This window comes from Larimichthys crocea, chromosome VIII (genome assembly GCF_000972845.2).
Source record: "Larimichthys crocea isolate SSNF chromosome VIII, L_crocea_2.0, whole genome shotgun sequence".
Classification (NCBI taxonomy): Eukaryota; Metazoa; Chordata; class Actinopteri; family Sciaenidae; genus Larimichthys; species Larimichthys crocea.
In genome coordinates this window covers 23834403-23855363 of record NC_040018.1, presented here as the reverse complement: position 1 = coordinate 23855363, position 20961 = coordinate 23834403, and the positions used below count along the sequence as shown (strand labels likewise).

Genomic DNA, 20961 nt, shown 5'->3' with positions numbered 1-20961 from the left:
GCGGTCCTTAAAGTGTGGCTCGATGACACACTGAGGCCACCCTGAGCAAACCCCTGCACCCCTAGCAGAGAGATAGAGATTAATTAATCTCGCTCAGAGAGTTTCAAAGTTAGTCATGTCATTTTCTGAACTCATCTGACACATTTCAGTCACTTCAAAATTGCTGCTTGACTGCACCCACGAGTGGGCATGGCTTCATCACATTCAGTGGAGCCCCCACAGTCTTGGAGCTGAGGATACTGCTCATTTCTACCTGATTTTGACACCTCATTTTATGAACTTGTCGATATTTTTAATCATTCAAATTTGGCTGGGTGGTTGATACTACTCTCTTCTTTGAACTGACAAACTCAGAGCACATTATTCTTACTGTACATGGACTTTAACCAGTACATCTTGTTGTTTTATCCTTACATGTCACAGTATTTGAAGTCCAGGAAACCATTGTGACAACATATTATATCCTCCTTTGCATTCCAGGGTAACAGATGACGCCAGGGAGAATGAGATGGATGAGAACCTGGAGCAGGTGGGAGGTATCATTGGCAATCTGCGTCACATGGCCCTGGACATGGGCCAGGAGATCGACACCCAGAATCGCCAGATCGATAGGATCATGGAGAAGGTACTGTACCATGAGCACCGCCATGGAAAATGAGTATGAATAATTAGTGACAAAGGGTGCTTCACTTTGAGAGAACTGCACGACTTTGATGTAATTGACCCTCCACGGTTCTAAATTCATACTTATTGACGGGAAACAAGTCAGTTTCATTAGTTACCAGGCAACAGCCTCTCCTAGTTGGTGGAGTAAGTGAAGAAACATTTAGTTGAAGGCAGATAAAAATAGAGCTGGGTTCACATTTATAACTGTGATGCTTCATATCCTTCAAAGAGAAAATACAAATACACTTTTTTTGTTTTTATGAAACAAGATAATTATGAGGCTACAACGGGCAACCGATTTTCAAGACTACTTTGTGAAACAATTTTTTCTATAGGCCTGCTTGTATTAATGAACAGGTGGCATGGAAAACTATGAAGTGAACCAGAATGTGGTTAGATATAGACATGTCGTGAAAGTCACAAAGAGTTTAACAGTGTAATGTCAGAACTGTGGGTAAAGTAAGTTTGTGAAAGGCAACAAATCTAGAAAAACAGTAGCTTATCTATAGAGTTTTTAGCTAATATTTAACATGGATTACATGCCCAGCATTAGGCTGCGTGACAACAGATTCAGCTGTGCCGACTTTGAGCAGATTTAGTCTGGGAAAACTTGATTCACATGCCAGAGCACAAAATCTGGGTGTTAAACATCCCATTTGTGCTCGCCGTTAGTTCAGTATGTCTGGTCATTTAATTCAGTCTAATATTTCTGATAAATGTGGCTGGCTGTTGAGACTCTATGGCTAATAGAGCTGCAATGTTTAATCAATTAATCAGTTGACAACTATTAAACATACATTCAGCTATGTAACAGCCCATGCTTTATTTCTCTTTCAGGCTGATTCCAACAAGACCAGGATTGACGAGGCCAACCAGCGCGCTACAAAGATGTTGGGCAGTGGCTAAACTGCAGCGAAAAAGTGCTTTCATCCCCATTTAACCCTAATCACCCAAAAAATTACAACATCGACCAAACCCAGCCCCCCAACACCAACGGCCAGCGCCCGCGCCCTATGCTCGACAGCAGGCGCTGCAACATCATGCTTTTATTGTGATACTTGTAGAGGTTTGCACACATGCACATATCATACATCCAAATCCTGCCCATTATTTCCTTCCTTCCCTTCATTCCCCTTGTTGTCGATGTTGTTCTGTGTTGTCGCTCTTTGGATTTTGTTAAGAAATAGTAGTCCTGTCACGCATCGTCCACTCAGACTATTTCCACACTGTACATAGTGCTTCTTAAATGGCTTCATGGATCTAGATTGTTTGTCCTGTTTTCTTCATCGCTTTTTTTTTTTTTAAGTCTGTGTATAACATAAATTGTGTGTACACCTTGTTTCAAGATGTGTCGTCCCCCCCCCTCCCAATGTCAGTATTCTGGTGTTGTCCATGTAAGACACACTGCGTAACCATCAGTTAAGATGTTGTGATGCTACATGATAAGGCCACAGTGATTTGCCATGAATATAGTGAACATACAGCCCTCACGGCTTGTAAACCAAGGCCACTGTTTAAATACAAAGTTATTTAATGTAGATGTGGAGCTGCTCAGATCTTAATAGCGTATTAGACCATGAATACTCTGTTACGTCTCTGTAACTATTTGAGCCATTTGAATGAAAGCAATCCTGACTGTTAGTGTACTTTACCAATTCTATTGATGGAGCAGCATTAATGCAATTTGATGCTATTGAGTGTATAGTATATACATTTTCCTCAGGGAGCTAAATCTGACCATTCAAAAGCAAGGGTTGAATATTTAATTGATTTATTATAATCCATAAAAACTTTGTCATAAGGCTCAGTGTATATGCAAATATTTGCATTTGTTTGTGGTCTGAAGAGCATTATTGATGAGACTCTTGTTTAACCATCAGAAATAAATATTGGGCATTAACCATAACAGCTAATATTGTGATTGGTAATGAAAAGAGGTGGAGCTTTGCTAATTCCACATATCAGGCCAGACTGCTCTTACCCGTAATTCAATCCTAGCAATATGAAGCTGTGCATTAAGTGTGATATGCATGTCCATCCGCTGCTAGAAGACACAGAATAATTCATTTATCCAGGCAAAAATATCCTAACATGGCAACCGCATGCTACATATGTAGGCCACACAGATGAGAGGCCCATATTTATCTGCAATAGTGCCACTCTTTTTGTTTCATGTCTCTTTACCTTTCCAGACTGTGACCATCACTGTAAATTAATACCTTGGAAAATGCCAATAAAACCATCATAACTGTAGAACCAAACTCAGCTTCCTTCCTGTTTTGTGGTTTCAGTTAATATCGTGGTCCTGTGTAACTCAGCAGGTTGAGCGGAACCAAGACAAGCTTGGTAAAAAAGTGCAATTCACACTAATTCACACTAATGTGAATAATAATTGTGAGCGGATTTCATAGCTTTATATCAGGAAAAGGTGGTGTTATAATGACAGTAAATGTATTAACCCCATCAGACATATTTGGAGATGCAATTACTGTACAAATTGTTACAACTCACAAGCTAACATCAGTGTAATATAATGTTTGTGTCATCTGAAGTAAATGTGCCCTGTCCACAGGGAGGTGAGAGGTCACAGAGCTTATCATCATGACTCAGAGGTTGTACTAAAACTGAAGCTATACAGCTTAAATATGCAACGTCCACGCAGAGATTTAGTAGTGAGTAGCAAAGAAGGCATGGAAGAAAATAAAAGACAAACACGATAAGGAGAGAAAGAGACACAGAAGTAAATATGTGCAGTAGCACATTATACTAATGGACATCCACTGTGGTGCCCTGGGCTTAGGGAGGATTAGAGTTTACAACGTCACTAAGAACACGGACACACACACACACGCACAAACTTGAATCACACAACTGGGTAATCCACTATACTTTGGTCACATCCATTACATGACCCTAAACATGCACGTCGAGTGTTTGCATGTACAGAAAAGTCAAATAAAATGGATGAATGTTATCAACATGATGCAAATCCTACATGACAAATTGTTTCTGGTTTATGAAATACAAATAAATGATTTATTCTTTTCTGATGCTTTGAAATGAAATCTGTCAGCTCCTCACGTGCACTTATTATAAAAGTTATTTGCTTCTTCACCATTAATACAAAGTTGCTTTTCTTTCACTTGGGACTCAAAGGTGTATCTATAATCCAAGAGCTCCCTCTGCTGACATCGCACGCCTCTGTACTGCGTTTCCTTGTTGTTAAAGGGGCACTCCACTAAATTTCAGTTCAGTTTTCTCTTCATGGGGAGTACTGCAGTTGTATAATGTCTTTTGTGGCTCTGGATGGGCTTTGTAAAGTTTAGGAAAATAACCCTGATATTGTCTTATTATGTTAAGTGCAGGAACCAGATATTTTTGCGTACTTTACAGTATTCTTATGACACAAATCAACATTTTAGATGATTAAACTCATTAAGCTGAGTCCTCAGGGTGATTTCTGTTACCTTTACCTTGGATGTAAGTCACATTTAGCAGAGGAGTGCAAATGGAGTCAAAAAAATGACAATAACAGAAAGTCCAGGAATTAGTGCGACAGAGAATGAGATTTGTTTATTAGTCTTTTTTTTCCTGCCACGACTGAGAGCTGATGTACAGCAGGTGTTGTTCTCTAATAAGAAATATCTACTGTAGATTCATGTAAACACGTTAAATTAAAGACACTTGAAGTAAAAAGATGAGTTAGAAAACACATATGTGTGTGTATGTTGCTCGTAATTAGTGTGAGTAGTACGTGGTCTATTTTCTTTTCCAAACTTTATTGAAAGAACAAACAAACAAATAAGGAATTCAGTCATACTAGTTCACATTGTACGATAGTAACATAGCATCGGATAAGATAATAAGAATCAAAAAGAAAAAGTATGAAAAATAAAACTTAGATGTGACAGACTTTGTAATCTTACATATAAATAAAGTTCTAGTTAAAACTGTTGTGACAGGTTACTGGTTGAAAATATCTGCACGAATATTTATTATAGACAGACATTTCTTTATAATAATCAACTTCAATCAAAAAAACAGCTTAAATGATGGTGATGAATCTTGAAATGTACATTTATGGATGTGAAATTTCCCTAATAAAAATAAAATATAGAGGTTGACAATAATACATAGTTTCTTTTCTTTGCATTCAAAATAATAAGTAATAATGTTTTTTTCCGCTCAATGCTGATTTATGTTGTAGCACGTGGTCTAACACACGGTCCTATCAGCGGCTATGACGTAGAAGCCTTCGGCTATCTCCGTCAGTCACGTGACCGCTCGTCGTCCTCTTCGTGTCTTTCCGTCCACAGTCTCTCTTTAGCACACACACAGGACGGTTAGCGACCGATACGGTACGATGTTCCGAGCCGTGTTCCGACTGTCAGCCGCCGGGGCTCGGAGTCTGGCTCGGTCACGACCCTGCTCCTCAGGTAGGACACACACCTGCCGTGAAATCACAGTTTTCCCGTAACAGAGACGACTACAGTGAGGTTACCCCGGATAGCCGCCTAGCTTAGCCACAGCTGTTGTGTGGCTTAGGGTGACATTGACTTGTCTTTATGGTCGGGTATCCTTGTGGCTCTGAACTGAATACGTTCCCGTACTTCCACCATTCATTCAACAGTTTAAATGAAGAGGCGCCAAAATGAATGATAGTAACCGAAAAAAAAAAAAAAAAAGTCACGACCTTGCGATGACCCTCCTCAGTCAGTTCAGGAGAGTCAGTGACCGCCGTGTGTACGCAGCTGATCGCGACACGCTGTAAAGTCTGACTCAGACACATCATTCATCATGCACAGAGCCTTTTATTCTATATTTACACATAATCTGCTATAAAAGTCTAGAATAATGTGTTTTAATGTTAATACTCACCCAAATGAACTGTCCTCAACACCTGTAGCTTGCACTACATGAGCATTTATGCACCATGTTGCAGCTGCAGGTGCATGTATATTATTGTATATTATTGTATATTATTGTATATTGTATCTAGGTTGTGTTTTTATTTTAAAAATGTGCGATAAGTTTGTGTTGTCTTGGTAAATGAACTTGGCTGTCCTGTACATAAATAAATTTAGAGTTATGTCAGTCCACATATGCATGTTGGGATATTGTGCTATAACTTTATTATAGTTTGAGATAAATTATAGTTGGACAATATATGATACTGCACAAAATGTAAGGTGGCAGCCACATGACTAATCTGTTGGTGTATTTAAAGAAACTGACACCGACCTCTTATATACAGAGTCAACGTTTATAGACCTGTTTTATCTACAGCTTGTAAATGTTTCACATCGACCACGCCGATGAAGGCTGGAAATGTTTTTGCGATATTTTATTGTGCATTGAGTCACAGCCTCTATCCATGTTTTAATACAGACGCTGTCTCCGTCTTGTGATTGAACGTTTGAAAGAGGAAGTGTTACATTTTTGTCATTCGATCTCATTGTTGTGCTGCAAGTCTGAATAAGATCCTTTTTCAAGAACAGGTGGATCATACAAGATGTTTTGTAGAAAGTCATACACATTAATGTTTATGATAAGGACTCGAAATATTTTGAATACATTGGCTCGACTCTTTCATTTGATGCAATTAGGTCGATGACGTATCACTATCGCAAGTTTTGCTACGTCATTATTGCTGTTCATCATCACTGTGGGTAGGAGTTTCAGTTAGTTGTAGTTGAATGTTTGTACCCACAGAAATGTTACTGAAGCGACAAATATCGAAAACAGTCATGTGTTGAAGGTTGGCAAAGAATACCCGAGCAAATCCACAGTCCTATTTACTTGTTTGATAAAATATTTCCTCATTGGCCAGTTTCTACCTGGAAAATGTTTTTTGTTTATGTATTTCTACATCTGGAAATATATTGTATCGTCACTAGTGTTTAAAGTTCTTCTCTTTCTGCCTTGTTTTCCAGCTCCATTGGCCTCCAGATGTTACTCCCACGGTAAGGTGGAGACAGAAGAGGAGTTTGACGCCCGTTGGGTTACTTACTTCAGCAAGCCTGACATAGATGCCTGGGAACTACGGAAAGGTGACTTTGCTGACATGCTTTTCATATTCTGATGATGTGTCCTCATTCCATTGTTCCTGGTCTGGTTAGTGTTATGTTACTACTTTGGAAATCATGACAGAAACATTGAGACAAAATCAGACCCACGTAAAGTAAATGTGCGTCATTATTTAGTTATTTGACTTCCCATATTGCCCAGCAGTGGCAGCAGCACCGCTGATGGGTTTAACAGTCTGTCATAACTTGTTTTTCTTTCTGTTTATAGTTTGCTCTTCTTATTATTGCTAATTCATTTATTTATTCTGTTTCCTTTTGTTCTGAAGGCATGAACACCCTGATGTGTTATGATCTGGTACCTGAGCCCAAAATCCTGGATTCTGCACTGAGGGCTTGCAGAAGACTGAATGATCTGGCCAGTGCCGTCCGCATCCTTGAGGCTGTTAAGGTGAGTGTCCCTTCAGTAGGTTTGGGCCAATGTAGAACCAGTTGGATATTGAGCCAAATACTGGACTGGATGGCTACTAAATGTGGGATAACTTCAAATATGATTCCTTTTGAGTTTGCATCAGATATTTGTCTCTCTCGCTGGCCGGCGTAACTTTGTTACGTGAATGTCAAAGTGTTTATGACAAAAGGCATCGATGTGAAATAATGGGTCTAAGACACAAAATATTATAGGTTGTTGAGGTTAGACGTGTTTAAATGACTAATCATGCACTCTGGTTAATTATCCCTTTTTGAATAAGCCCTGAACATCTTGTTATGACAAAAGCCTGTTCAGACAGTTTGTTGTAAAGTAAAGTCTGTACACCAGGCCCTACCCGTCATAGATTCCTTATTTCTCCTGAACTTTGTTACTTGTGACCCAGAGCTTGAGTGTAGATCACTTACCAGAATTTTCCTTCACTGTAGTGTGGATGAAAATCAGTCGGGGTTCACATTGTCACATTAGATGAAAAAAGTACAAATAAAAATTGACCCTGATATCACCAAAAATATGATTAAAAAATAACATACAAACCTAATGCAGCACCCCTGATAGCAAATTACTCACTAGATTATATCGTTTGAGACTTACTCAATTTTTCACTGCACGTATTGCCTATGATGACGTTCTCTCTTCGTTGTCATGTTTTGCAGGACAAAGCAGGCCCCCACAAAGACATCTATCCCTACTTGATCCAAGAACTGAAGCCCACCCTTGCAGAACTCGGCATCTCAACACCAGAAGATCTGGGCATTGACAAGTTATAGACTGTCAAGGTGAGCCGAAACTGTACCGTAGTACTATATGTTACATGGGAAGGTGCCGTGGCTTTTAGAGACTTGCTGCAGGCATAACCACGGGTGTTGTCCAGCACAGTTTCAAGCTGTCTCGCGTATTGTACAGTAGATGATAAACTATGCTGCACCATATCTATTGTGGGCAAATGTACATACTCCTCAGTACTGTGCACCTTACGTCCCTTTTCTTTGCCTGTGTTTATGTTTATATTGTATATTTTTATGTTTATATTTTTTCACTGGAGCTGGCTTTTAATCTCATTGTACATGCGCATAGTGACAATAAAAGGCTTTCTATTCTATTGCACATTACTTGTTTGCAGCTAATCCTTTTTTGAATCGTGATTTTTATTGTTTCCTTTATAAAAAAATAAAAAAGATAAAAAAGATCTACACAAACTTAAACCAGAGCAAATAAAGTAATATGTATGTAGAATAAGTGATGTATGTTGAAAAGGAAAATATTTGAAACAATAAAATAATTCTTTCCTTCTCTTCCCTCAGGTCATTTGATACATAGAGAGATGAAGTCTTCTGTTTCTTCTGTCTCCTGTCAGATATGTCTATATTGTTGATTAAATCCATGTCCTGTTGTGTACAAAATGGTGGACCTAATAAAGAAAACCAATGAATGGACTAAAGAGTGTGTGTTATTAGTTGTTGTTTTTAATGGTAAATTAGTATTCTCATATCTATAATGGACCTTTTCTACAGTAGACATTTTGACTTGTAGCAATAAAAGTACAGGTGTAAATAATACCATGCTGGCCCCATTCCAGTTTTCTGCTAAACCTTCTCATTGACATAGACTACTGGGCTACTTCAATGAAATGCAGCCATGGTTAATGTTATAAGCTTTTGCTTGTCCTGCAAACGAAAGTGTCTATTGTGAAAAAGGTCTTTAACACACCTAAAAAATATATGCATCATATATCTAGCCCTATAAACACAAGACTGTCAACCAATGCTACAGATTTTGGTTTAATATTTAGATTTTTGGCTTTATATCATCCTCATCCAACCTATTTTAATAAATGCAAATTGTATTTTATACAGAAGTACAGAGGGGTGCTTTTGCTTAAACACTATAGAACTACATGAATGCAGCATTCAAAAAGCAAAATATGTGCTTACATTGACAGCTCTTCAATGAAACAGCGAGTCTTTCCCTATCTGAGCTCTTTAATCCACCAGATGGCGACAGCAGGCTGGAAATCTTTCATGGATTGGTTATTTTATATCACATCAGCTACACGTGTGATAGCAAACAAAAACTGTTCTGGATTATAAATATTTATACTCTGGTAGTGCCTTTTTGCACCATTTCTATGTTTTGGAACAGGATATGTACTAGGACAAGATGAGTTCATTATAATGCTTTATAAGTGCTGACATTGTTTGCTACTAACTATGAAGCATTTTTATTTAGAAAATTATTTTATTCGAGATCTTTTTAGGGGAAAACATTTCTGTCATCTATGATGAACTGGAGGCTGTATATTTTAGTCATATGAAACTGCAAAAAAAAAAACAAAACAAAAAAAACAATGCTACTGCACAACAACCAAACAATTATCTTCTTGAATGACATGTCATGATTTTTATTTTGAAACTTTTTCCCCCGGAAGTAGAATAAAGCCTGTCACTGCTAGCCTGATAGCGTAGCTAGCACACAGAAGTGCCTATGTTAGCTGCCCGCGAGGAAAACAACAAAGTCCCGCGGCGGTGGGACGGCTGTCATCATGGCAGTGTTATGGTGTAAACTGTGACAACTAAGGCCAAGATGATGAACGACATCATAGAGGAGCCAGAGAAGGACACTCTGCTGGAGGCGCAGCCGGAGCTGCAAGTTTTATCGGTAATAGCAGCTAAGGCTAGCCCGGTGTTACGGTTTAACAAGCGACCATGCTCATTAGTGCAATTAGCGAACGCCTCTGTGGTTGTCGTAGTTACAGAAGCTGTTAAAGACAGGAAGAGAATACGTAGCTGTTAAACAAGTTTTTTTTATAATGATATTTTAACACTGTACTGCCATTGATTGTAACGTTTATGAACAAAATAAGTACCTACCTTCCTCTTTTCAACGGCGGTCGTAACTATGACAACCAGACATCCGGCTCACGGTCGCCAGTTAACACGGTCACTCGTTAAACCGAAACACCGGCTGGCGGTAGCTAGGAGGCTAGCTGTTTACTTTAACCAGTGATTTCTGACAGCAGTGTGGATAAGACGTGCTTCTACTTAAACTGGTGTCAACGGGACAAGCTTGAAGCGTTAAACACTGCTAACTTTGAATGTAAATGACACGTGTGACATGTTTAACGGGATTATTAACATGTAAAATTGATTATCTCTTCTTGTAAACCGACTTTGAATGAGAAATAGAGCAAAATGAGATCATCTACAGGAGAAAAGTTCATATGTTTAATAAAGACTGTGGTTGAACCACATTTGAATTAGTTTAAGCTTTTTATAAGACGCCATTCACCTACCACAGTTTGTCATTTAGTTATCATATTATTGTCTTGCTATTTACTTGACTACTATACGTTAATATAAAACACATTGTCCTTCATTTATGCAACCCAAGGGGCCCAGTAGTGGCACAAGACCTAAGACAGCTGATGGCGGCATCAGGCCTGTGGAGAAAAGAGGCCCTTACATCATGTCCAGAGCAACAGCAATCCACCTCAAGCTTCGTAAGCGTTTTCTTATCCTTATCGTAATCCAATAACATAAACATGTCATTGTTATTACCTGTCAGTAAGTCAGGAGTCTTGTCATAATTGTTGTTTTTTTCTGAGTTCAGCCGTGGTTCATAATTGTTGCACACGGCACAAAATGAGAAAGCAGAAGAGTGTTGAAGGTGCACCTGGCAGGATGTCAGAGTCTGAGTCATATGACACTGGTGAGCCAAGTCCACCACAGTTTCACACTGTGGATGTAAATGTAATTCATTCATGTAATTTACAGTGTGAAACTGTGGGGAATCTCTGTGTGTGTGTGTGTGTGTGTGTGTGTGTGTGTGTGTGTGTGTGTGTGTGTGTGTGTGTGGAAATCTGTCCACATAGTCATCTTCTCATAAAGTAGTCTCATCATATTTAAGGTCCAGATATCTGTATTATACAAAGATTTGTGCTCTTAATACTGCTGGCTGACTGCCTGGTGATCCTAATTCAGATTTGACGTTTACAAAAAAAGACTTTGTGTAGTTGCACATTCCTGCGTAAAGCCAGGCAGACATCATGGATATGGAGGATTTTCACATAGCAATGAGTTAGCGTGACTCGGTGTCATGTGAGATTGGTGAGAGTCTTCACAGGAGACACATGACATATTTCACATACTCCTTTGTGTCTGTTTTGCATATACACTCTCACTACTGTAGGACAGGACAAGGAAATGAAACATGCATTGTATGCATTTGTGCATTTGTTATGATTACATTGCTAATAACCGAAAGCTGGTGAGTCAAAAACTTTGCCCACACAGCCAAACATCGAACAGGTCCAACAACACAAGACGTGGCAGCCAGCTTAAGTTACTTACTAGTCCAACAACAAGCCGAGCTTAGTGTCAGCCTTTTATTTCATGAAGCTCTTGCCAATGACTAAAAGTTAATCCCAGATTCTCTTTCGTCTGGTGGCTTCTTGCTCAGTTTCTCTTTCTTTTTCTCTTCTTAGCTTTCTCTACATCTGCTTCGTTCTCTTTGCCATTAGCTGTGTACATACAGGACACTGAGTTGGTTACATTGCCTTCTTATCCAACTCTGGTTCTGGGATGATAGGGACCCACACCTGAAAACTTTCTTCCCGTTGGTCCAACACACCTGTGGCCCTAGTCAACATAATTATCCTTATCATTCATAGAGAAACACCGGGAGATGGCGCGGAAAGCGCTGAAGAAGAAAGCCCTCTCACCAGGCCCTCCAGTGATGCATCAGCCTAGACAAGGAGGTAAAAGGTGAGGAGAAGAGAGGACACTGCTTTTTGTAATCTCAACATAATGTATGGGAAGCAATGTTAGTTTTGTGTGATTTTTAAAGTTTCTTTTTAAAATTTCGTTTTTCTTTTAGGACGGTGAAATATAACAAGGGCTATGCTGCTTTGAGTCAGCACGCTGAGGACAGTTTGATTGCACTGGATTCAGACAGGTAAGGCTATACCAGGTTGATAATGTTAGTTTTTTACTAAACTGAGCAGTGAAACACAGTCTACTGTGACTATTAAGATGTAGTTTTACATTATATTGTTCTAAAAGATATGTAAATCATTGTATTTTACCACAAACTCTGTTGTTGTAAAGCTGTAAAATGACGATTAGGTCTCTTTGTAGAGATGCAGTTTAGTTGTGCTGCAGTATGAGAGAACAGTCCATCAGAGTGTATCCTTATTTAATGTGTGCGTTCGGATATAATTACAGACAAAGTAGTCACATGAAGCTTCTACATGGCTACAATATCCATAAAGTCATTTCCCCTCTGGACATTTACCAGTTCCAGTTACCATTTTGGCATTTTATAGCTTTCATTGGGATTGTTTACCTCAGAGTGACAGAACCTGTGCTGCATGTCCTTACAGTGATGAAGAGATCGATTTTGAGCAGTATTCCTCAGGATACTCTTCAGCTGAGGTGAGTTAAGGTTACCTGCCTTCTTCAGACGCTCTGAGAATCCCACTCACCCAGTCTAACCTGGCTGGGTGCTATAGCTGCGTGGGTGTATAAAAACTGGTTTAAAACTATTCATATACTCTGGACATTATTTTTCCATCTTCTTGTGCAATCATCCGGTTCAGCTCATCGGGTCAACCTGACCTTCACCTTGCAAAAGCTTCAAAATGCAAATATTTAGTGTCTGCGGGAAATAGGTAAGAGGTTCAACGGGAACCGGTTTGTCTCAAAGTGCAACTGCGATAAGTAAAAGTAAAGCAGAGGATGTGTTTTTTATATTTGACCTGTTGTTTTTCAGTCACACACTAAGCTGCTGGCTATTTCTTGACTCAGATATGTAGCCAGGGTTGTTTTCTCCACCTTTCAGCAGAGCTTAAATTCTCTCTTCTGTTGTTGAGCAACAGTTGGATTTTTATCATAGCTAAGATGCATTCAAAGTATGTTAGTTGACCTAGTTTACTCGCCACAGACTCATAGACCCCACATCCAGGCTAAATATTCATATACTGTATTTCAAAGGGACTGGTTGAAGTGGAAGAAGTTTACTGCTACTTTAACATGACTTTGTAATGGCTAATTGGAAGTTGGTTGTAACATTAATATCCATTCATAGACATATTTCTCAGGTAACTCAAGTGCTGTATTACAATGTCGGTGAGCTCATAACACAATTATGAGAATCGACTGCTGTAGCTTATTTCCATCATAAACTACAAAGCCACTGGCTTGAAGTCACCTCAGAGAGCAGTGCTACTGCTGCTCTGCTACTGCCAGGCTTTTCTTTCTTCATTGCCCATGATAAATACAATACAATAAAAGCTTAGTTAGTAAATGAATACATTTCCTTCAACAGAAACGCTAGCAGGCTTTTAATATGAAACTGATGTAGGAGGTGTTGAGTTAGAAACAGATGTGAGGTGAACAGATGGGAAAATAGAAAGGGTGAAGGTATCACTATGATGTCCATCAGATTTAGCCATTCAACACTGATATGTGTCTGTAAGCGAGGTCTTTCTCTTTGCTTTCCAGGTCCATCCGGATTTAAGCAGGCAACTGCTTCAGGACGGCTACCGTCTGGATGAGATTCCTGATGACGAGGACCTGGACCTTATTCCACCCAAAGCCATGGGCTCCTCTGTGTGCTGCTGCTCCGAGGGCCCGTCCTGCTCCATGCAGTGAAGCCAGTGCCATGACTCAAACCTTTATAAAGACTTGGCTCCAGCTCCTGCCTCTGACTTTAGTCACTGGTGCCTGAGGCCTTTTTTTCTAACCCAGGACCACTGCTGTGCTGCCTGAGAACTTCCAGCTCTGAAGCCAAACTCCTTTTTGTGCAGGACAGTCCTGCACTGAGAAGACTCATGAGACACACATGAAAACACGGGTGGACATAAGAACAAGCCTTATCCACTGTGACCCAAAGCTTGATATTATTTTTTTCTTTCTTATTATTTTTATAGATCGCATCATTTGGGAAATGTCGTTATTGGAGAACCGTTTACTGTCTTTTCCACTGTGGTGAACGGGTCTGCAGCCCTCTAAGCATGACTTGCATTCATGTTTGGTATATAGTATTTTAATGTTCGGGCCCTTTGGCGAATCAGAATTCATGACTTGACCATTGACACATTGACATTCCCTGATTTATGTTTGCAACTGGCTGTGTTTTACTTTGTCTGTCATCAAAAATGACTTTTGAGTTTAGTTGGACACCTATTCCAACAAAAATAACAAGTAATAGCATTTTTTTAAACATGAAGCAGAGCACTGAATTGAAATAGGAAGTATAGTGACAGAGTGAAACCACTTCATGTCTTTACGTGTAATGAGTTATTTTATATATATATATATTATATATATATATATATATATATATATATATATATGGAGGGGGGTGTTATTTTTTTCACATGCAAGTGAGGACGATAAATCTGGATAAGACTCGTTTTGCATTTTCCTGCTTTGTGTCTGAAGAGTTCATTACTTTTTTTACAAGTTGACATTGAGCAGACTGCTACATACCAAGAACTTTTTTTACAAGTTGACATTGAGCAGACTGCTACATACCAAGAAGGACTCACCCATCCTCCGCCTGTAGACGATGCACTTGCAGAGTAAAGAATTAATGCAGAGTTAATCTACAAATGTATTGGAAAGAGTGACCTATACTTACCAAGGGTCTGAGGACAGTGGGTGTCACTCCATGTACAGATTGTAAAGCCCTCCGAGGAAAATGTACTTTGTGGCTTTGGGCTACACAAATAAAATGTAATTTTATTTGAAATGTTACACCTGCATTTGGCACAAATGTAAGCAGATGAGTTACTGAAGTGCATTGATAGATGAGCCAAATACATTTGATTCGACTGGACTTTACAATCATTGTATTGGAGAAACGTTTCGTTACAGAAACCAGTGTTCATCACTTTTTGGGATGGATAGGAAGAACACAGGAATAGATGTACACTGGTAACTGATTGCATTGATTCTGGATAACATGATCACTTTTTTTCTGTCAAGTTGGATATGTAGCAGTTTGGATTAAAACCGGGTCCAGGAGTGTGTGTGGATGGCAGAGTTAAATCATTTTATTTATTTATTTATAAGTATATACGTTGGGGACACTAAACATAGTTGTTACACTCAAAAACAGTAAACCAGATTTACATAGGAGTATTGAGGTATTTGTCTACCCTTGTTATTTTTAAAATATATTACAAATATGAGTTTAAACAATGTGTTGGTATTATTTTCTTTGTTATGATATATGTGTAATTATTATTTTCTTTTGTTTTTCCACTTTAAAATTGTATCTGTTCATGTTACAGTCTGGGACATATTTTATTAATTAGTGGTGTTTATTCTGAAACTGCATAAACAAAAAATGTTCAGTATCAGAGCAAGTGACAGTGGTCTGTTTTCTCGGGAGATATTACAACTATATATAACTAATACAACTAGGGAAGTAATTTGCCTTTCACATAGGTTTAAAAAATAAAATAAAATCGCACAACTGTTTAAGTGCATTGAGGTTTTAAGTCAGGCAGACATGCATCTGGTTAACCTGTTTATAGTGATACCTTCACCTTTGGACAAATGATGATATTTTGTGCAAGACAATTAAGGATTTGAACTTCACAGTAAGGTTCAATTCACAGAATCAAATTTGGGAAGTTGATTTTGTCATGTAGAAGAAAATGCTAGGTATTCAAAATGTTACATTATTAACATGAGTAATGTACACTATCTCCTCTCAGCACTCCATGGTTGTAATGTGGGTGATTAAGGAATAAAAGCTGATTCTACTATTACAATAAGTGTGAGGTAAATGCTTTAAATGTAACAGCTGACTTTAAAGTGTGCTGACCCCGGCCCTGGCTCTGCACGATGTTTTTATGTACACTAATATTGCACTTAACACCAGTGGTCAGTAGCAAGTACACTTGACTCACCTGTACTATGCAACTGTTGGGACAATCTGCTTCTTATAAAACAATGTGACGATGTAGTGTTATTGGGTGATAAATGCAATAACTTATAGTTATTTTATAATGGTAAACTAGTCTTTTTTTTAAATTTGTCTGTATTGTTTATTGGTTTGCATTATTAAATAAAACTATTATCTATAATTTCACATGTATGGCTGTGATTATAATTATTCATAATCGTTTCTGGTAGTGGTTGTATTAGGACGTAGCTTTTTGATTATAGGAATGAGATATCTTATGAAGCTTATTAATAATTCAGTTTTTGTTGACATTGTCAGAGAGGTCATAAATCTACTTTATGTTTATTATTTCGGTCTTAGTGGGTGCGGTTGTTGTACAGTGCATTATATTGAAAGGTGTGTCTAATTTTATGGCCTTCTCATGTATGTGCAGTCCAGTTTAACAGTACTGCAAACTACAACCTCTATCTTAAACATGATTGTTAAATTAATACCTCTCTGACAGTGTCAACAAAACTGAAAAACTAAAAGCTTCATTAAAGTGAAATCTATGGGAGAGTTGTTGTACTGAATCACATTTGATCATTACAAGTGTGCTCACAGAAGTGGCTGCTCGGTGTGTATGTGCAGTATGTGTCTGATAAAACACACTGTGAACATTTTAGTCGTTGTATCCACAAGGGGACAGCATGGAGCTATGCTGCATTCTCAGCGCAGTACCTATTGCACATGTTGGTAGTATGTCAGATAAACATGTTAAAGATGTGATAGTGTATAGGACTTAGAATATTTCTAAGAGTGTGCAAGAAGATTTCCAACCATTTAATTTAGCTTAACTAGATTAATTATCACATAGAATGTAGAGGTAGAATTATAGTGAGAGCTTATATGTCAATTATAAATGTATTTTCATCAGGTCATTCAGGTCAAAAGATTGTGTTGCGTTATATTATATGACTCATTCGCACTTTTATGTATATATATTGTACATTTGCTCTTTTTATTTAGGTTATGTGGCGCAGCTACTTGCATAGACGTATACGCATTTAGTTGTTCAGCCTATGTTATAGAAATTGAAGAAATGTATATGAATATAAAAGTACTTGATAAGACGCGAGACTTGTTGCTATCATGGGCGGGCCTAATGCTGTACGCCATAGGGGCTGGTGTGGAGAAAGAGAGAGAGGGGTGTCAAATGTAAAGGAGGGGAGGGAAAAAAAAACAAGTGAAGGGAGTTACCTCAGCGCTCTATGTGAGATATGAGGTCGGGACATTTTCCAGCCGTTCCGCTTTTCTATTAAAGAAAAAGAATAAGGTAAAAAAAAAAAAAAAATCTGACACATTTCCAGAGGTCGCACCCCGTCACCCCCCCTCCAGAAGAGAGAGCACATAGAGCCTTCCAGCACGCGGGTCAGTTGGCAGCCGTTCTACGGTGGTGTGCGTGCACAGCCCCCCCCCCTCCTCCCCCCTACCCGTACGCGCGCGCGCGTGCGCGCAGCGTGTGTTTACAAGTGTTTGAACGAGTGCCACAAACGAGGGAAGAAGGAGGATAAAGCCAAGGAAGGAGGGATGGTGGACAATTCAGGCAGTAGTAAGGCACAAATGGTGAGTCGTAGTCCTGCTTGGCGTGTCCCTCTTCATGTATTTAACCTGTGACGAGTATTTTTTTAGACAAAACAACAACAGAAAAGTGTCAGACCGCCTTTTTATTCACGGAGAAAAGAGTTAGCTAGCTTAACGTTGTTACACTTCGCAGAGAAACAAAACTTTCAGCTAATTTGACCTTTACGGTAGGTTACTTCTTTCTTTTTCTTTTTTAAAAATCATTTTATATCCACACGACAACACTGTGATGCGTTATCAGACAAATCGTCAACGTCTTTTAAGCGTTAATTTGCTTGTTTGTGCGGTGACTTATCACGGCATACGTTATCCACGTAGGATGTGGCAGCTAGCTTTAATGCGGGAGAAATACGTACATTATTAACAAATGTGGTCGTTGTTTTCACTTCAATGGTTGTTCGTCTTTTCGGTGTGACTGGAGGTCAGTTTACTCTGCTGTTTATTTAACGAAAACGCCGAAGTTTCAGCTACTTTGAATCCCAGCTCACACATATGAATGACCATTTTACTGCCCTAATAAAACGCAGGAGCCGAGGTCACTTATTCAACCTTTGCTTTGATCAAGGCGTTTCTTTCTATGATAAATCACTGTACTGCTGTTACGAATATTCATAATAATACTTAAAGTTGAGTTACTAACATAATTTTTCTATTACCAATGATTTTTTTCGTGTGTGGTTGCTGTAGTGTCGATATATTTGTGATCTCTAAGCGCCTTTTCTCAAACCTTTGGAAGTGTTCTTGCTTTTTAGTGACATGACTTCTTTGTCATGAGCCTGGTTTCATTACTGTGGTTACAGAGTTTTTTTTAAAGATTTGCTTCATTGTTTCTGTTTTTTTAGACATGCTCAGGTTTAGTTTTTAGAATACATATTTTCTCTATTTATATTAGAAAAATATAGTTCAGATTTAGTGCTGTGATGCTGTGAATTTTCCAGCTTTTGACTCTTGAGATCAACAGAGGCAACCCAGTTTAAACATTGACTAAAGTGACGGGTTATAAGGAGTTACGAGTTAACAAGTTTTACTACTACATGAACATGATGAATATTGTGGATTATCTACTGTATGTTTTGGATGCTAGTCTGTGCTTGAATCAGGCTCCTTTTGATTATTTTGAAAAAGCTCCATGTGTCCTACACTTAATTTCATCCTATATAATGAAATAAAGGGATAATTAGATTTCGGTTTATTGTACGTCATTCATGACTCCCTCTCTCTTCCTCCCACAGCCTAGCATGTCTCAGGAGCCTGGTGTGGCCTTTCCTCAGAGCACCTCTACAGGGGGGATGAAGCTGGAGGCAGTAATGGAGCAGCTTCAGCGCCAGCAACAGGCCCGACTGGAAATGGAGCGCAAGGAGAGGAAGCTGCGAGAGGCCCATATCATGTATGCTCAGCAGGTTGCTGCCCAGCAGGCCATCCTGGCAGCTGCCCGGGCTTCTGGGGCCAGCTTCATGGGCAAAGGCCTGGCTGGAGGTGTCCCAGTTGGCGGGTTACCTCCCCGCATGTCCAATCAGAGCAGTGTGGACTCAGAAAGAGAGGATGACGAGGACAGAGGCCGGGATTCAGGGGATGATGATGACGACAATGAGATGATGGAAGGGGATGAGGGCAGTGATGAGGATGAGGGAAGTGCCAGTGGTCTGGAGTTTCTCCGCAAGCAGACCCTTGCTTTGCAACAGAGCGCTTCCCGCATCCCGGCACGTCCATTTGGCAGTTACTCTGCATCAGCTCCCCAGAGGGCTGCATCCCCACCTATTAGAGTCAAGCAGGAACCTGATGAGGGCCTGTCTCCTGCTGGGCCTCACTCTGCTACCTCTCCTAACGGACAGGCCGACTGGGGCTTCGATGATCACTTCAGACAGGTTAGTGTCCTGCCTTAGCTCCTCGCCACACCATTGTTACCTAGAATGACGTTTTCTTAGTGCAGTCCCCTGCTGTGAACAACTGCTTAATCTTGACTGTGAAACAAACATCTCCAGCGGTATCTTTTGTGAGACACTTTAAATCTCTATGGATGGTTGACCTCTGATTGGCTTTTGTGGCTAAAAATCCTCCTAAGTGTGTCCTGGCAGAGGGCCAGGTTGGGGCGCAACATGTTCACACTCAGTAGTTCTCTCCCTCTGCGCTCATATTCTGTGTGTGTGTGTGTGTGTGTGTGTGTGGGTGTGTGTGTCTCCCTCTCTTTCTCTGTCCCTCTTGGCGCTTTGCTCAGCGTTGGGTTTGGCTCTGGTCCAGGTAGCAGAGCCAGGGCTGCTGCTAAGAGGCTGTGGGTGGTTGGCCGGGTCAGCACGAGGATTTTGGGTGGGTGGGAAGGTTGGATGTAGTACACAGTAGCAACCTGTCACACCCCCCTCCAAGACTTTCGGCTGTGTGCCAAGTACACTTTCCCTTGAAAGTAAATATTGCCTCAGCACAGTGTTACAGAACGCTGGAATGCCAACTGGGATCCAGGCCCGAACTACATGTGGTTTAGCATCATTGCTGGGGACATAGCAATTTTAAGAGAGCTCAGCAGCCTGTGGTGATATAAAAAGCCCGAGTTGCACAAGAGTGGGCAGTGTCACAGGACATATCTGAGCTTGATCAGTGGGCTGAGTCTGCTGCACTATCGTGTGTCTGGATTTTATTACTGTCTATTTAAAGGCAAATGTCTTTGAATGGTGCTTCTCTAGATCACATTTCCAAATTTAGGGATAGCAGTAGTATAGGGCTGGGAGGAGGAGCAGCAGTAGTAGTATTTTTATTATCATAGATCAAGTAGTGAAGGGGTGTCAAACATACAGCCCTCAGTCCAGATCTAGCCGACCAATCCAGCCCATTGTAAAAATAAATACAAGTGAAATACTAAGTAATGTGAGAGACATATTGTTAAAATTGCACTTATTTTCCTTAAGACATCTCGAGCTGTTCATCTGTTTTATAAATGAATGATTCCTTAATTGTGAATGTTTACAGTTTATATGCCTTTACACTAAAGAAAGTGTAACTAAAATGAAGTAGAGCCTCTGCTGTCACATGCATCTGCTGCAGATGATTAAACATCTATTGTATATGAACATTGTATGAGATGGAGTTTCCCCTTCATTGTGTGGGCTGCTTATTGTTTGTAGAGGTGTCAGAAAGAGTGGAGTAGTATTATTCTGTGAGGTGGCCAGGCTTTGTGTGAACGTTGTCAGATCACAGCAGCAAAGTTGTAGCTGACCAGTGCCCTATCTGTGGCCTGGTGTCTTTTATTGGGAG

The 20961-nt window shown here is 39.7% G+C and overlaps 4 protein-coding genes across 6 annotated transcripts in view; all 4 read left to right on the top strand.

The window, feature by feature from the left end:
* The window catches only part of LOC104920738 (synaptosomal-associated protein 25-A), a 34391-nt gene extending 31464 nt beyond the window's left edge, over positions 1–2927 (top strand). For both annotated transcript variants that reach the window (XM_027281759.1, XM_010733092.3), the window contains 2 exons: positions 481–625; positions 1504–2927. In XM_027281759.1, coding sequence (XP_027137560.1) covers positions 481–625; positions 1504–1572 — 214 coding nt within the window. In that variant the 3' untranslated portion in view covers positions 1573–2927. The remainder of the gene's footprint in view (positions 1–480; positions 626–1503) is intronic.
* Positions 2928–4944: 2017 nt separating this feature from the next.
* Positions 4945–8620, top strand: cox5ab (cytochrome c oxidase subunit 5Ab). Its single transcript, XM_010733096.3, has 5 exons — positions 4945–5102; positions 6600–6716; positions 7019–7140; positions 7836–7958; positions 8484–8620. Exons 1-4 carry the CDS (start codon positions 5030–5032, stop codon positions 7947–7949), a joined length of 426 nt encoding a protein of 141 aa, XP_010731398.1. The 5' UTR covers positions 4945–5029; the 3' UTR covers positions 7950–7958; positions 8484–8620.
* Positions 8621–9597: 977 nt separating this feature from the next.
* fam219b (family with sequence similarity 219 member B) lies at positions 9598–14395 on the top strand. The gene is made up of 6 exons (XM_010733097.3): positions 9598–9837; positions 10570–10678; positions 11849–11942; positions 12055–12132; positions 12560–12611; positions 13680–14395. The coding sequence occupies exons 1-6, from the start codon at positions 9763–9765 to the stop codon at positions 13827–13829; spliced, it is 558 nt and encodes a 185-aa protein (XP_010731399.1). The 5' UTR covers positions 9598–9762; the 3' UTR covers positions 13830–14395.
* A 2634-nt stretch (positions 14396–17029) lies between these two features.
* The window catches only part of LOC104920741 (AT-rich interactive domain-containing protein 3B), a 46862-nt gene continuing 42930 nt past the window's right edge, over positions 17030–20961 (top strand). Inside the window, exons 1-2 of one of the 2 annotated variants that reach the window (XM_019271506.2) lie at positions 17030–17700; positions 18951–19583. In XM_019271506.2, the coding sequence (XP_019127051.2) occupies positions 17665–17700; positions 18951–19583 (669 nt within the window). In that variant the 5' untranslated portion in view covers positions 17030–17664. The other variant, XM_019271507.2, reaches the window with a different exon arrangement.

What these genes read in the sequence shown, in the direction of transcription:
- cox5ab (XM_010733096.3), top strand. Translation starts at nt 5,030, where the DNA reads ATGTTCCGAGCCGTGTTCCGACTGTCAGCCGCCGGGGCTCGGAGTCTG. An exon ending in TGCCTGGGAACTACGGAAAG is followed by an intron (nt 6,717 to 7,018) that starts GTGACTTTGCTG and finishes TTTGTTCTGAAG; the next exon opens with GCATGAACACCCTGATGTGT. An exon ending in GCATCCTTGAGGCTGTTAAG is followed by an intron (nt 7,141 to 7,835) that starts GTGAGTGTCCCT and finishes CATGTTTTGCAG; the next exon opens with GACAAAGCAGGCCCCCACAA.
- fam219b (XM_010733097.3), top strand. Translation starts at nt 9,763, where the DNA reads ATGATGAACGACATCATAGAGGAGCCAGAGAAGGACACTCTGCTGGAG. An exon ending in CCTAGACAAGGAGGTAAAAG is followed by an intron (nt 11,943 to 12,054) that starts GTGAGGAGAAGA and finishes TTTTTCTTTTAG; the next exon opens with GACGGTGAAATATAACAAGG. An exon ending in ATTGCACTGGATTCAGACAG is followed by an intron (nt 12,133 to 12,559) that starts GTAAGGCTATAC and finishes ATGTCCTTACAG; the next exon opens with TGATGAAGAGATCGATTTTG.